The 13,642-nt window shown below is 42.7% G+C and overlaps 1 protein-coding gene across 2 annotated transcripts in view; it reads left to right on the top strand.

Annotated features, from left to right (window-relative positions):
• Positions 1-4,152, top strand: part of wdfy2 (WD repeat and FYVE domain containing 2) — a 65,863-nt gene extending 61,711 nt beyond the window's left edge. For both annotated transcript variants that reach the window (XM_038802587.1, XM_038802586.1), the window contains one exon: positions 1,991-4,152. In XM_038802587.1, the coding sequence (XP_038658515.1) occupies positions 1,991-2,020 (30 nt within the window). In that variant the 3' untranslated portion in view covers positions 2,021-4,152. The remainder of the gene's footprint in view (positions 1-1,990) is intronic.
• Positions 4,153-13,642: the final 9,490 nt, after the last annotated feature.

The raw sequence follows: 13,642 nt of genomic DNA, 5'->3' as shown, positions 1-13,642 counted from the left end.
GGAACGTGCAAACCACACCCAGGCAGTGACCCAAGGCTGGGTCCCTGGCGCCGTAATGCAGCAGTGTTAACCACTGTGCCATCTTGCTGCCCACATGTATCATGGACATTTTTCATTTTTTAGTGCAAGCCATTCTGGTGCTGTAAAGAGACATTTAAAGATTTAAACCTTTATAATTTAAGTTTCCACAGTTGCAGCAGAGTCCAAGGACATTGTGGGGTATTATAAAAGCAGTGTAGCTCACTAAACACATACATTTCTTTGGAATTTTGCATTGGGAGATGGGGGGATACAAAGACATGTCATTGCAGTGATAGATCTTTTTTGGGAAATTCCATCCTTTTACTGATTTGAATACAGCTTTGCTTCAAAAACAAAAAGGTCTGTTCTTAGAAAATTTAGGAAATACAGTACCAATCTACTTCTTTGCAGATTCCAGATTCCACTTTGAAAATTGAATTTCCTTCAGTCTGCAATTTTTGATCTCTCTTTCTCAGTCCCTCTTATTTGGCAACAGCTTGTCTTTTACCTTTGGCAAATTTATTCTTCATACAGCTCAGCAGATACAAGCTCCAAATGGTTACCCACCCTAAACTCTGTCCGTTTATACTCTTTTGGAGGACAAGCCATGATCATCACCTGTCTTCAACAATGCAATTGGCTTATCGATGTAACTGGCAAAGGATGCAATTGCTGATATATTGACACAAAGGTCCCATGGTAGATTCCCAATCTGAGTGGAATTTGGCTGATTTTGGGTTGAGTATGGGAAAGGCCCAGTGATCCTTAGTTAGGAAAGGGAAAATAAATAATCTCCTCAATAATTGCTCACTCCTGATTATTGTTCAGTGACATCTTCTGGAAGGTACATGTGTGGATGTTGGGTGAAAACAACATTGATCATCTCTTGTTACCATCCCTGGCCCAATGATCAAGTAGACTGTAAACACTTCCTGTTGTGCTCCTGTCAAGAATGTCTACATGGCTGGAGTCTCTAAGTTCTGCTCATGGAACTGATACCAAAGATCATTGTGCTCAGGAGAGGAAGAGAAGCGAACAGTCGAGGAATATGCAAACAAATTGAGCATACAAACCTTGAACTCGAAGCAAGTTGGGATTTATTGTTCAGATTCCAACTGAATCTTGGTTATTCCAGTGATAATCTGGAGCCTTAGAATGTCATGTTTATAGCACTAACTGGCCATTGCTTAGCTTGTATCAAAAGAACCATGATCAGTAAATGCTTCCAAACGAAGTGGGAACCATTCCAGTGGTAATACATTAACACCTATGTTTCATAGTCTATATTTCAATCTTGACTCCATTTAGATGTGAATTTCATCTACACTACTATACATTTAACGGTTTTTAATTAGCATAAAATTTTATTTAATCCTTCATTTTGATTTAAACTGAACACTTGTCAAAATTCCTTGGGCGATTTCTCCAAATTCAGCGAAGCTGCAGTCGATGTTGGATTCTGCTTTAATAAAAGTCGGATTCTACTTTATCTGGAATGCGTTGTACACTTTTTGGTGCCACAGTACTTAATGGTGCACAGTACATTGAGTGCATGCTGAGCGGAATGGCCATTGGATGACGACAAAAAATGAGGAAGATGAGAAACCTGAGGCCAACATGAGAGGCTATCTTCAAATCCCTGGGAAACATTGCAGCTAATTCCAATAATAGTCTTTGTTATCTGTTAAATGTTAAACTTCTGGGGGTCCCAAGTATTTAACTTACATACAGTCATGTTAAATTCTTAAAAAGAGCCTAGGTGGGGTGCTCTTTCCAACGGCTAGTGTAGATTTGATGGGCTGATTGGCCGCCTTCTGCACTGTAATGATTTTATGAACATACTGATGATACAGTTACTGGTGCTGAAACTAAATAGGGCTAATGGCCCAGAGTGTTGATATGCAAGCAGGTTTACAAATCTTGTGAATTTGTTAACTGGAATGGTGATTGTACTTCCACCCTCCCACAGCTCTGGGATATGACTCCTGTGGTGTCGTGACATGCCCTTGATGACCATGGTGAAGGATTCTGTCGAATGGGCTAGTCTACACGTGGAGGATCAGTCGGCAATGGTAATACAGTGACGGCTTCGATGAGGAACAGAAAGGAATTTGATATTTTTAAAAACAACCTTCCAAACCTTGAACAGTTTTTAATGAGCCTAAAGTGCAATGAGTCCAGGAAAATCCTGGCTATGAGGAATAAAGTACGGTTTTCCTGTGTGTGTGTGTGTGTGTGTGTGTGTGTGTGTGTGTGTGTGTGTGTGTGTGTGTGCGCGTGTGCGCGTGTTTTCAATTGCATTGATTTTTTTTGTGTCTCGTTTTTTTTTGTATTTCAGTTTTTTGTTACATAACATCCTATCCTTAAGGATGCATTCTGTTTTGGTAATGTTCTTTATAATAACTAATGCTGTGTAGGTTTGTTTCAAATCATTTTTCATTGTGTAAGAGATATAATTTAGACTGATAATTTGGGCTTTATTCCACAGTGGAGGGAACACATATACTAAAGACAAAATGACAGCGAAGTGAATATTAAAGGCCTAATTGTCTAGATATTCATTTTCTCCATTTCAAACCATGACATTTCTGGACTAAAAACATTCCACTTGTCTTCGCTGATTTTAAATAGTTAATCCAATAATCTCATCTGCAGAAGTGGATTATGAGAAAACGTGGGTGTTTTATTGAACCTGTAAGATGTAAATGATATAAATATACAAATAGGAGCTCTTTTGGCATGTTTCATGGGACTTGGGCCTGTCGGATAAACAGTAGTTCCGAACAAGTCGAAGCAACAGATACTCAACAATGTTTACTACAACTGACACAGTCTTGCTGTCAAGGCTGCTTTACATAGAATAGGATTTTGATGCTCAAAAACTAAAAATGTACTCATTATGATTTTTTATTCCATATTGTCCCTTTGTATCTTTGTCCTCATTGCTTCTTTCAAATGAATCGTTCAAAATAGCTGTATGGAGCGCATCTCCCTTGATTTTCAAATCAACATGTTTTGACGTCTGCATTTCTTTCATTCTCTGCTATCTGCTGATCAATTCAGATAATTGATTAAACCCACTAATCAGTAATGGGTGTTACAGTCTGGTGATACATTGTGATCTATTCAAACCCATTCTGATCAGTAATGGGTGTTACAGTCTGGTGATACATTGTGATCTATTCAAACCCATTCTGACCAGCAATGGGTGTTACAGTCTAGTGATACATTGTGATCTAGTTGATCCCATTCTGACCAGTAATGGGTGTAGTATGGTGACCAACAAGGAATTTGAACTTTCAACCTTCTGGTTGGTAGGCAAATGTTCAACAGGCTGCTTTTTCACAAGTATCGTTTTAAATTACAGTACATTCCAGAAAATATTGTCGCACTTTTAACCACATTCCTTTGATTTTCAGTGACTCCGGTCAACTTATTTCCATGTTTCACATTTGCGATTTAAATGTTGGTGCTGACCTAGCCTTTGCCTGGTTTGTTAATTAGGATGTAAGTTTGATGTTGTGACTGGTGCCTCCAATCATGAAGTCTTAGAAATTTGAGCACAGAAGGAAGCGGTTCAGTTGCTGCTTGGTTCACATCAGACCCCACTTGCAATCCCTCACCCTTTCCTGCAACCCAATATATTTGTTTTCAGTTCACAAAATTATTGTAGGGATTTGCTATGTGCTGTATTTTCAAATGTGTAAGTCTTGACTGCAGATACACCTTCATTAAAGAGAAAGACTCTTCTCCCACCTGAATCTTTGTAGCAATTTTGGGATACTGGGTGGGGCCGAGTGAATGGATTGAAGAATAAAAGACTAATAGTGCCTTTTACATCCTCAACTTTCCATAATGATTCACATCCACTAAGTAATTTTGAAGCATAGTTGGTGTTGTGTTGACACAAGTGGGGGGATAGTTTGCACAGTAACAATTGTGACTTTTCATGATAGACCCTCTCTACAATGCAAGGGACGTGATCATTCATATTGGCCAGGCTATTTTTGATTACTGTAATCCTTTGTCATTTGTATTTTCTTTTGCCTTCAGAAAACCGATAATGTCTGTGCTTGGTAGTATTCATAAATTATGTATTACACACATTAAAGAAAAACGGTTTTACTTGAATGCTTGCAATTAATCTTCATTCCATCTGTTGTGGTTTTTTATCTAATACAAGGAATAAAGATTGCAATAAAACACAACATAATCCAGTAATAACCAATTTAAGCACACAACATTTTGCAGAGTAAATTATGCACAGATTTACATCAGAACAGGAGCAGACCAAATCAGCCCCTCAAACTTGCTCTGTATCCCTTGATGCCCTTACTAAAACTCCACTTGACACCCAAGATCTAGAGACTTTGGGACAAGGTAGTAAGAGCGCCAGATTTACATGACCTTTTATGTGGGAAAAAAAGTGCTTCCCATTTTCACTTTTAAGATTACATCCCTCATTCTTGATTCCTCCACTGGAGGTACCCTATTTAACCTTTTCACATTTTACACACCTTGATCAGTTCACTCTTTAATTTTCTACCCTCAGGAGTGCAAACCAAATTTAGCAACCTGTCATTATTTAACCATCTCACCCCTGATATTGTTCTGGTGAATCTTTGCTGCACCCTCTCCTGGGTGCAGAGCCCAAATCTGAGTGCAGTATATAGATGGGGGTCTGACCAAAGCTCTATACAATTGAAGGATAACTTTCTCCCCTTTGTAATTCAGTTTCTTTTAGATAAAGCTAACAATCTTTAACTTTTTGGAATGCTCGATGTAACCGTCTGCTACCTTATAAATTAGGACAAAGTGCACGTAATCACCCAGTTATTCCTCAGGCATGAAAAATTGTGTTTGTTGTAGTGACTAGCAGTCTGATTTCTCTATGGATATGATTTTCAAAACACGGGAAAGATTTGGAGATCTTGACAAGTAGATTGGTGAGAATCGATGGTACCCAGCCCTCTTATACAGTAGTGGTCAGTATAATAATCTTTATTGTCACAAGTAGGCTTACATTAACACTGCAATGAAGTTACTGTGAAAAGCCCCGAGTCGCAACATATTCCGGCGCCTGTTCCAGGAGGCTGGTACGGGAATTGAACCTGCGCTGCTGGCATTGGTCTGCATTACAAGCCAGCTGTTTAGTCCACTGTGCTAAACCAGCCCCTATATGTTTCAGCACATGTTTCAGGACTTGTGTGAGGAAAGCCATGCACACACGGAGAACGTGCAGACTCCACACAGACGGTGACCCAAGCAGGGAATTGAACCTGTGACCCTGGCGTTGTGAAGCAACAGTGCCAATCACTGTGCTACCGTGCCACCCACAAAGAATAAATTGGCCAGTGTCAAAGTACTTCCTCTTGGCAGGAGAGTTTGAACATATTTAAGATAATGCAAAACAATGTATACTGTGGAAACAAAAGGACTGAGCTCACCACCCTGGCATCTTCCGATTTTTCCAGCAGAGATACCAATGCTGTGGTAAGAATGTACGTACCTGAGGAAAAGGAGAAGAAACTCATTGAATAACCGTTTGCTAACGTAACTCATCCAGAAGTTAGTATAGTCATTATTTAATGCATTGGTCTTCAAATGATGCTCCTGGATCTTAGAAAGACCATGAGGGACTTGGCACTGTGGCACAGTGTTTAGCACTGCTGCCTCACCGCGCTGAGGACCTGGGTTCGATCTCGGCTCCGGGTCTCTGTCCATGTGGAGTTTGCACTTTCTCCCCATATCTGCTTGGGTCTCACCCCCACACCCCAAAGATTAATTGGAAAAAAATAATTGGGTACTCTACATTTATTTTTTTTTAAAAAGGAAGATCACAAGTGAACTTGCAAGGTCAAAACGATCTCAGCAGAATTCATGCTTGGGTTTCAGTTGCTGTATACATTACAAATCCTGCATCCCCTCCACTTCCTGAAATACCATTTCTTGTAACACTTTATATGTTGACATCAATAGAAACCTCTGTAACCACTTAAAATGGGACCTTTATATTGTTACAGGAGGAGGCAACAGAAAGGGTCAATGAGATTAATGCTGTTGATGTGGTGTACATGAACTTCTTTGATACAGTGCCACACAACGGACTTGTGAGAAAAGTTATAGCTCATGGAATAAAAGGGACAGTTGTCGCATGGATATGAAATTGACTGAATAATAGGAAGGAGAGAGCAACAGTAATGGATATTGTTTGGGCTGGGGGAAGTTTGTAGAGGTGTCCCCCAGGGGTCGCTAATGGGACTCTTGCTTTTCCTGATGTATAATAATCTAGATCTTGGTGTGCAGGGGACAGTTTCAAAGTTTATGGATGACACAACACTTGGAAGTATTGTAAACTGTGAAGAGTATAATGTGGATAAATGTAAGGTTATCCGCTTGGGTAGCACAAATAGGAAGGCAGATTATTATTTGAATGGGTGTAAATTGAGAGAGGTGGATACTCAGCAAGACCTTGGTGTCCTCGTGCTTCAGTCACTGAAAGGAAGCGCCACAGGCACGGCAGGCAGTAAAGAAGGCTAGTGGTATGTTGGCCTTCATAGCGAGAGGATTAGAGTATAGGAATAGAAATGTTTTACTGCAATTTTATAGGGCATAGGGGATTGGTGAGGCCACACCTGGAGTATTGTGTGCAGTTTTGATGTCCTTATCTGAGGAAGAATGTTCTTGCTCTGGAGGGAGTGCAGCGAATGTTTACCAGGCTGATTCCTGGGATGGTGGGTCTGTCATATGAGGAGAGATGCGGTTAGGATTATATTCATTGGAGTTTAGAAGAGCGAGAGGGGATCTCATAGAAACTTACAAAATTGTAACAGGATCAGACAGGGTAGATTCAGAAAGAACGTTCCCGATGGTGGGGGAGTCCAGAACTAGGGGTCATAGTTTAAAGATAAGGGGTAAACATTTTAGGACTGAGGTGAGGAGAAATTTCTTCACCCAAAATGTAGTGAACCTGTGGAATTCACTACCACAGAAAGTAGTTGAGGCCAAAACATGTAATACATAGCTCTTGAGGCTAAAGGGATCAAGGGATATGGGGGGTGGGGGGGGGGGGGGCAGGATCGGGGTATTGAACTTGATGATCTGCCATGATCATAATGAATGGCCTCCTCCTGCTCCTATTTTATATGTATGAATTCAGTGCCAGGAAGAGGCCTTTTTAACCGGTCAGAATTTAGATCCAAGGGTGAGAAAAGACTTTCAATAGTGGGGGAATTCAGGGTGGCATGGTATCGCAGTGGTTAGCACAGCTGCCTCACGGCACCGGGAACCCAAGTTCGATCTCAGCACCGGGTCACTGTCCGCGTGGAGTTTGCACATTCTTCCCGTGTCTGCGTGGATCTCACCCACAACCCAAAGATGTGCAGAGTAGGTGGATTGGCCATGCTAAATCGCCCCTTGATTGGAAAAAAAAATGAATTGGGTACTTGGTAAATTTATTTTAAAAAACTAAATGGAAAGCAGATTCAAAATGCGTCTGGGCAGAGCGATCTGGGTGTCTTTGGTCATGAATCGCATAAAGTGAGAATTCAGGTACAGCATGTAATTAAAAAAGCAAATGGAATGTTAGCATTTATTGCAAAATGACTGGAGTATAAAAGTCGAGAAGTGTTGTGGCAATTGTACAGGATGTTATGAGACCACATCTGGAGTATTGGTCTCCTTAGTTGAGGAAGGATGTGGTGTCATTCAAGGCAGTTCAGAGGAGGTTCACCAGATTGATTCTGGGGATGAAAGGGTTGACGTAAGAGGAGAGATTAAACAGCTTATACTCGCTGGAGTTGAGAAAAATGAGAGGGGATCTGGTCAAGGTATACAAAGTACTAAGAGGGATTGATAAAGTAAATGGTCCCCCTTGTGTGGCAATCTAGAATGAGAGGTCACAAATAAAGGTTGAGAGGCGGTAGATTTAGAACGGAGGTCAGGAGACACTACTTCTCGCAGATGATGGTGAATCTGTGGAATGAAGTTTCAAGAACCAAACTTACTGTACTCTTACTGGGCGACGAATGTGGAGAGGTCGGGATGGGGTAAGATGGGGGAGGGCTCGTGTATGGGGTTGGGGTTGCGTGTGCTGGCAACGGTGCTGCTCCCGATGGCACCAGGTAAGTATTCAGGGAGTCCGGTGGTGAAGATCTGGAGGCAGTTTAGGCAGCATTTTAAGCTGGGGGCCAGGTCAGGGGGGGATGCTGATTGGGGGGGGGGAATCATGGGTTCGAGCTGGGGAGGACGAATGTGAGGTTTCAGAGATTTTTTTTTTTAAAATTTAGCATGGCAAATCCACCTACCCTACACATCTTTGGGTTGTGGGGGTGAAACGCACGCACACATGGGGAGAATGTATAAACACCACATGGCCAGTGACCCAGGGCCGGGATTCAAACCTGGGTCCTCAGCGCCGCAGTCCCACTGCTATCCACTGCGCCACATGCTGCCCGAGGTTTCAGAGATGGGATGAGAAGGGGATTAAGAAAATTAAGGATAGCACAGCGGCATGTGGCGCCCATTGTGATATTCAAACATTTTCAAAATGATTAACACTGGAACTCACAGATTAAAAAGTTAGTTTTCTGTACAGACTGTGACCATGGTCATAGATATTTACAACAGGGAAAGGGCCATTAGAGGCCATCATGAAGGATGATTCTCCCGAATCGGCGCGATGGCTCGACACTGGCGTAAAAGCGGCGCGAATCATTCCGGCGTTGGGCCGACCGGAAGTTGCAGAATTCTCCGCACTTCCGGGGGCTAGGCCAGTGGCGGAGGGGTTGGCGCCACACCAGCCAGTGCCGAAGGGACTGTGCGAGTTAGCGCATGCGCAGAACCGCCGACGTGGTTCAGTGCATGTACAGACCGCCCGGCGTATTCTGGCACATGCGCAGAGGGCGTGCCTTTTCTTCGCTGGCCATGGCGCCTACAGGGGCCGGTGCGGAAGGAAGAGGGGAAGAAGTGCCTCCATGGCACAGGCCCGCCCGCAGATCGGTGGGCCCCGATTGTGGGCCAGGCCACCGTGGGGGGTCGGATCCCCCCCCGGGGTCGGATACCCCCCCTTACCTGCCAGAACCCGCCGTGTGGAACCATGTCCAATCCACGCCAGCGGGACTGGCCAGAAACCGACGGCCGCTCGAGCCATCGGGGCCCGGAGAATTGATAACCCACTGCGCCTTTCAATTAAATCATGGCTGGTCCGCACCTTTACTCCATTTGTCCGCCTTGGATACAAGTCTAGTCAATGTAATCTGTCATCAATGTAGCCCTTTTTGCCGTGGCATCATTTTGGTGAATTTACACTGTGTCCCTCTCCATGGACCATTAACCTTCCTGAGGTGTGGTGTCCACACTGAATGCAGTAATCCAGATGGGGTCTAACAACAGCTCTCTACAGCTTTAACATAACTTCCACCCCATTGTATTCCAATCCCCTGGAGACAAACAATCACATTTCATCAGTCTTTAATTTTTTTTTGTATTATTTTCATGCATGAACTTCTAAATCGTGCTGCTCCTTCACATCTCCCAGCTTCTCACTACGTAGCAAACACTCCAAAGTGGATGACTTTGAACTTTCCCCACACTGAATCCCAACAGCAGCTATAGTTTTCTCTACCCACTTAATTTGTAAATGTCCCTTTCCCCACGCAGCTCCAACAGGGTGGTTATTATATCAACATTTTATTGCGAAACTCACAAGACAGTAAATAAGTTCTTGCTCAACAACAGGAACCAACAGTGTGTATTAACAAGATGCTCAATTTCAGCGCAGTGAAGTATTTTCCACCAATGTAGCAAGAAAATGGCAGTTCAGACAAGTCAACAGGGTGGAAATTGGTCTTGGACAATAATCAAAATGGACGACAGGAAATCAGATGCCTGTTCTCCACCTGCCTGACCGACACAGCATATCCTCACTGGAGGTTGTGGCTGCGATCTTGAAATCGTGATGTTAAGGGAAATGATTTTGTGAGTCATGGCTTCCCATAGGAATCAACGTTAAAGCTGGAGTTAGGTTCCTTTGGATATACCCCCACAACCCAAAGATGTGCAGGATAGGTGAATTGACCACCCTAAATTGCCCTTAATTGGAAAAAAAAAATTGGACATTCAAAATGTATTTTAAAAAAGGTTCCTTTGGCTATTTCTCACCCAGAATAAACTGTGCCAGTTGAGATACTGTACCATATAGTTGTACTCCAAGCGGAAACCTTGTAAAATAAAATGCATCACTAAATATAAAAGAACCACAATATACAATCGAATTGTTTTTAAATATAAATGCAGTACACACTTCAGTATGCGGTACTGTTCGACTGACCAGGCTCCATCTAGTGGCCGAGGTTGGTCAGTGCAATTAGCAACCGAGCTAGCAGCACTAACCAACCTCTGCCCAGGGCTTTCAGTGCAAGTTCAGAATGAGAATTGAATGAAAGCCAACAGCGGAGCTGGCAGCTGATGGTTACTAAAGGGCAGACCCTAAGGACCAAGCTAAGAACTGACGCCTAGAGTCAGGAAGGCCGGGCGAGGGAGGAAAAGTTACTAAGGGCGGAAGCACCGCAGGAAAGTTTGTGTCAGCATTGTTATGGGCCAGGATTTAGAGAACCCCAAAGTGTATCATGGAGTTCACCTGACCCACAACTTTTAATAGATTGTGGTATGGGGAGCACACGGCCCACTCTTTAGGTGTGGTACAGCAGAAATGGAAAAGTGTTTTTTAAAGCAAAACAATGTTTATTCTATGAACTCAAGTTAACCTTTTTAAAAAATACAGTGAACATCTTCGCATTCTGTAATGAACTCCAATTGGCTTTATTGGTTGGCCAATTGGAGTATGAGCTCCCTCAATGATAGCTCATTGAGGGGGCCCATATAATCACCTGTGAAGGCTTTGTGAGCCAGTCTTAAGTTGACTGGACTGCTAGCAGCACTGTTTGTAGCTGCTCCTGTAATATTGTTATTGTAAATAAATATTGGTGTGGTGACGGAACTCCTGCCTCCCTGTGGATTATTACACATTCATTAATTCAAATAGAACTCCCAAAGAATACAACACAAAGTAATCCTTCAAGCTTTCCTTTCAACATCCATAAGACTTGAAACACCTTTTACCAGAAGCACAGCAGGTTAACGTCACTACTGTTATTAGTTTTAAACACCAGGATCGATTTACAGCCTTTAGATTTCAGAGAGAGACTCTAATACACCTTCTGGCTGTGACTGCACTCTGAAAACAAAACTCAAAAACACCCTGCAGCAAACAGCCTAAAACGAAAGTAAAAAGCTGACAGACAGCCCAGCTCCACCCACTCTGACATCACTGCAATAATAAACACCCATTTCTTAAAGGTACTGTCACTACAGATATTTATATACACACCCATTTATAAAACACCCATTTCTTAAAGGTACTCTTACACGACAGCAGGCAAACCACAGAAGACAAAGTTTACGGTTACAGTGAAACTGGCAACATTAAATGGATATATTGACATGAATAAGGATGTTAAAAATGAAATGACATTAGGAGAGTTGGCGTTAAATGGAGAATCACTGTATTCTTTTGCGTTGAACTTCTCATTCCCCACCTTTAAAAATCTCAGTGAGAAGTCTTACAACGCCAGGTTAAAAATCTCTTGAAACGCCACTCATTGAAATCTCTTAACTTTTCCATCACCTCTCACTCTTGTTTTTTCCTGTGAGGAATGCTTTATGATTTTATTTACTTTGGAAGGACATCAAAAATGTATGTTATTCAAGTGAATTGTTAATAAAAAAAACAACTTACCATAACATTGAGTTTGTCATTTGCCTGCTGGAATTTATCCGCAAATTCCCAGATCACCTTGGGCCTTGATATGTCAAGAATATGGATGTAAACTCCCTTTTGTTTTTAAAAAAAAAGGATAAAGCCGTCAATTTGTTAATTCAAAGCAAATGGCTCTCAAGCCCAACTTTCTTGTCACCAGATTTTTAAACTAAAATAAATTTAGGGTACCCAATTCATTTTTTCCAATTATGGGGTAATTTAATGTGGCCTACCCTGCGCATCTTTGGGTTGTGGGGGTGAGACCCATGCAAACATGGGGAGAATGTGCAAACTTCACACGGACAGTGACGCAGGGCCGGGATCGAACCTGGGACCTCGTGAGGCAGCGGTGCTAACCACTGTGCCACCGTGCTGCCCGTCACCAGATTTTTAGCCTTTGGGATGGGAAGGCATGTTCATTACAGATATGCAACTCTCACCACCCCAGCCCAACCCACCATCTCTGCACAAGGAACATGTTTTGTAGAACAGCTCAGGTACCTTTTGACTGTTGGATATGAAATCTTGAGAAACACATTATCCCTTTCAATGCTCACTGACCTACATTAGGTCTGGTCTCAACTTGAAACATTTTAATCCTGGTTTTCAAATCCCTCCGTGGACTTGTTCCTCTCCGTATCTCGGTGATCCCCCTCCAGCCTCCAGGGTTTCTGTGCTCCTCCCATTCTGGCCTTTTGTGCACCCTCAATTTTTATCCCTGCATTTATCTGCTGAGGCTCCAAGCTCTGGAATCCCGTCTTTAAACCTCTCCGTCTCTGTTTCCTCTTTAAAGACACGCCTTAAAGCATACTTCACTGGTCAAGCTCTTCGTCAGCTGTCCAATAGCTGCTGGAAATAAGATTTTGCCATTTGTCCAAATGTTTAATTTAATAACCTTTATTGTCACAAGTAGGTTTGCATTAACACTGCAATGAAGTCACTGTGAAAAGCTCCTAGTCGCCACATTCCGGCGCCTGTTCAGGTACACAGGGAGAATTCAGAATATCTAATTCACCTAACCTGCACATCTTTGGACCGTGGGAGGAAACCGGAGCACCCGGAGGAAACCCACACAGACATGGGGAGAACGTGCAGACTCCGCACAGACAGTGACCCAATTCGGAATCGAAACCTGGGACCTTGGAGCTGTGAAGCAACAGTGCTAAACTGACTCAGATGGGTTTTCCCGACAATTGTTTCATGGTCATCATTAGATTTTTAATTCCAGATCTTTATTTAATTAAAATTTCACCATCTGCAATGGTGGGATTTGAACCTGGGTCCCCAGAGCATTACTTTGTGTCTCTGCTTTACTAGTCCACTGACAATACCACTATGCCACCGCCTCTCCATTTTATCATAATCTGCTAACAATTTGAAACTAATTTAAAATAAAGAGGTCAGCTTTGGCAGTAAAAAGACAATGGTCAAATTTTACTTTGCAATTTGACAGTTGCAGTACTGGAAGCTGTGTGTTGGTGGCGCTGCTTAGCTACCACTTGCTCAGAACCACCTGCAGCAAGTCAATGGTATTGCACTGACATGCTCTAGCCAGAGCAAGTGAGAGTCAGTGCCATCATTACAGACTGTTTTTGGGTTGCCACCGTTTGGCAAATCCAAAACTGGATGGGGAAGGAAAATGGGCAGCACTGGATTGGGATGGTAGCTTGACTTTTCCCAACGTTCATCCCACTAATGGTCACGGGAGCGTCAGCTTCCTTGGCTTGATTCTCTGACCTCCCTTTTCAGACTGCTGTCATCCCTTCTACTCTATTAGAGATGTGTCTTGGTTGTTGTACTCTC

The sequence above is a fragment of the Scyliorhinus canicula genome, chromosome 7 (assembly GCF_902713615.1).
Source record: "Scyliorhinus canicula chromosome 7, sScyCan1.1, whole genome shotgun sequence".
Classification (NCBI taxonomy): domain Eukaryota; kingdom Metazoa; phylum Chordata; class Chondrichthyes; order Carcharhiniformes; family Scyliorhinidae; genus Scyliorhinus; species Scyliorhinus canicula.
This window is presented reverse-complemented; position numbering and strand designations above follow the sequence as displayed.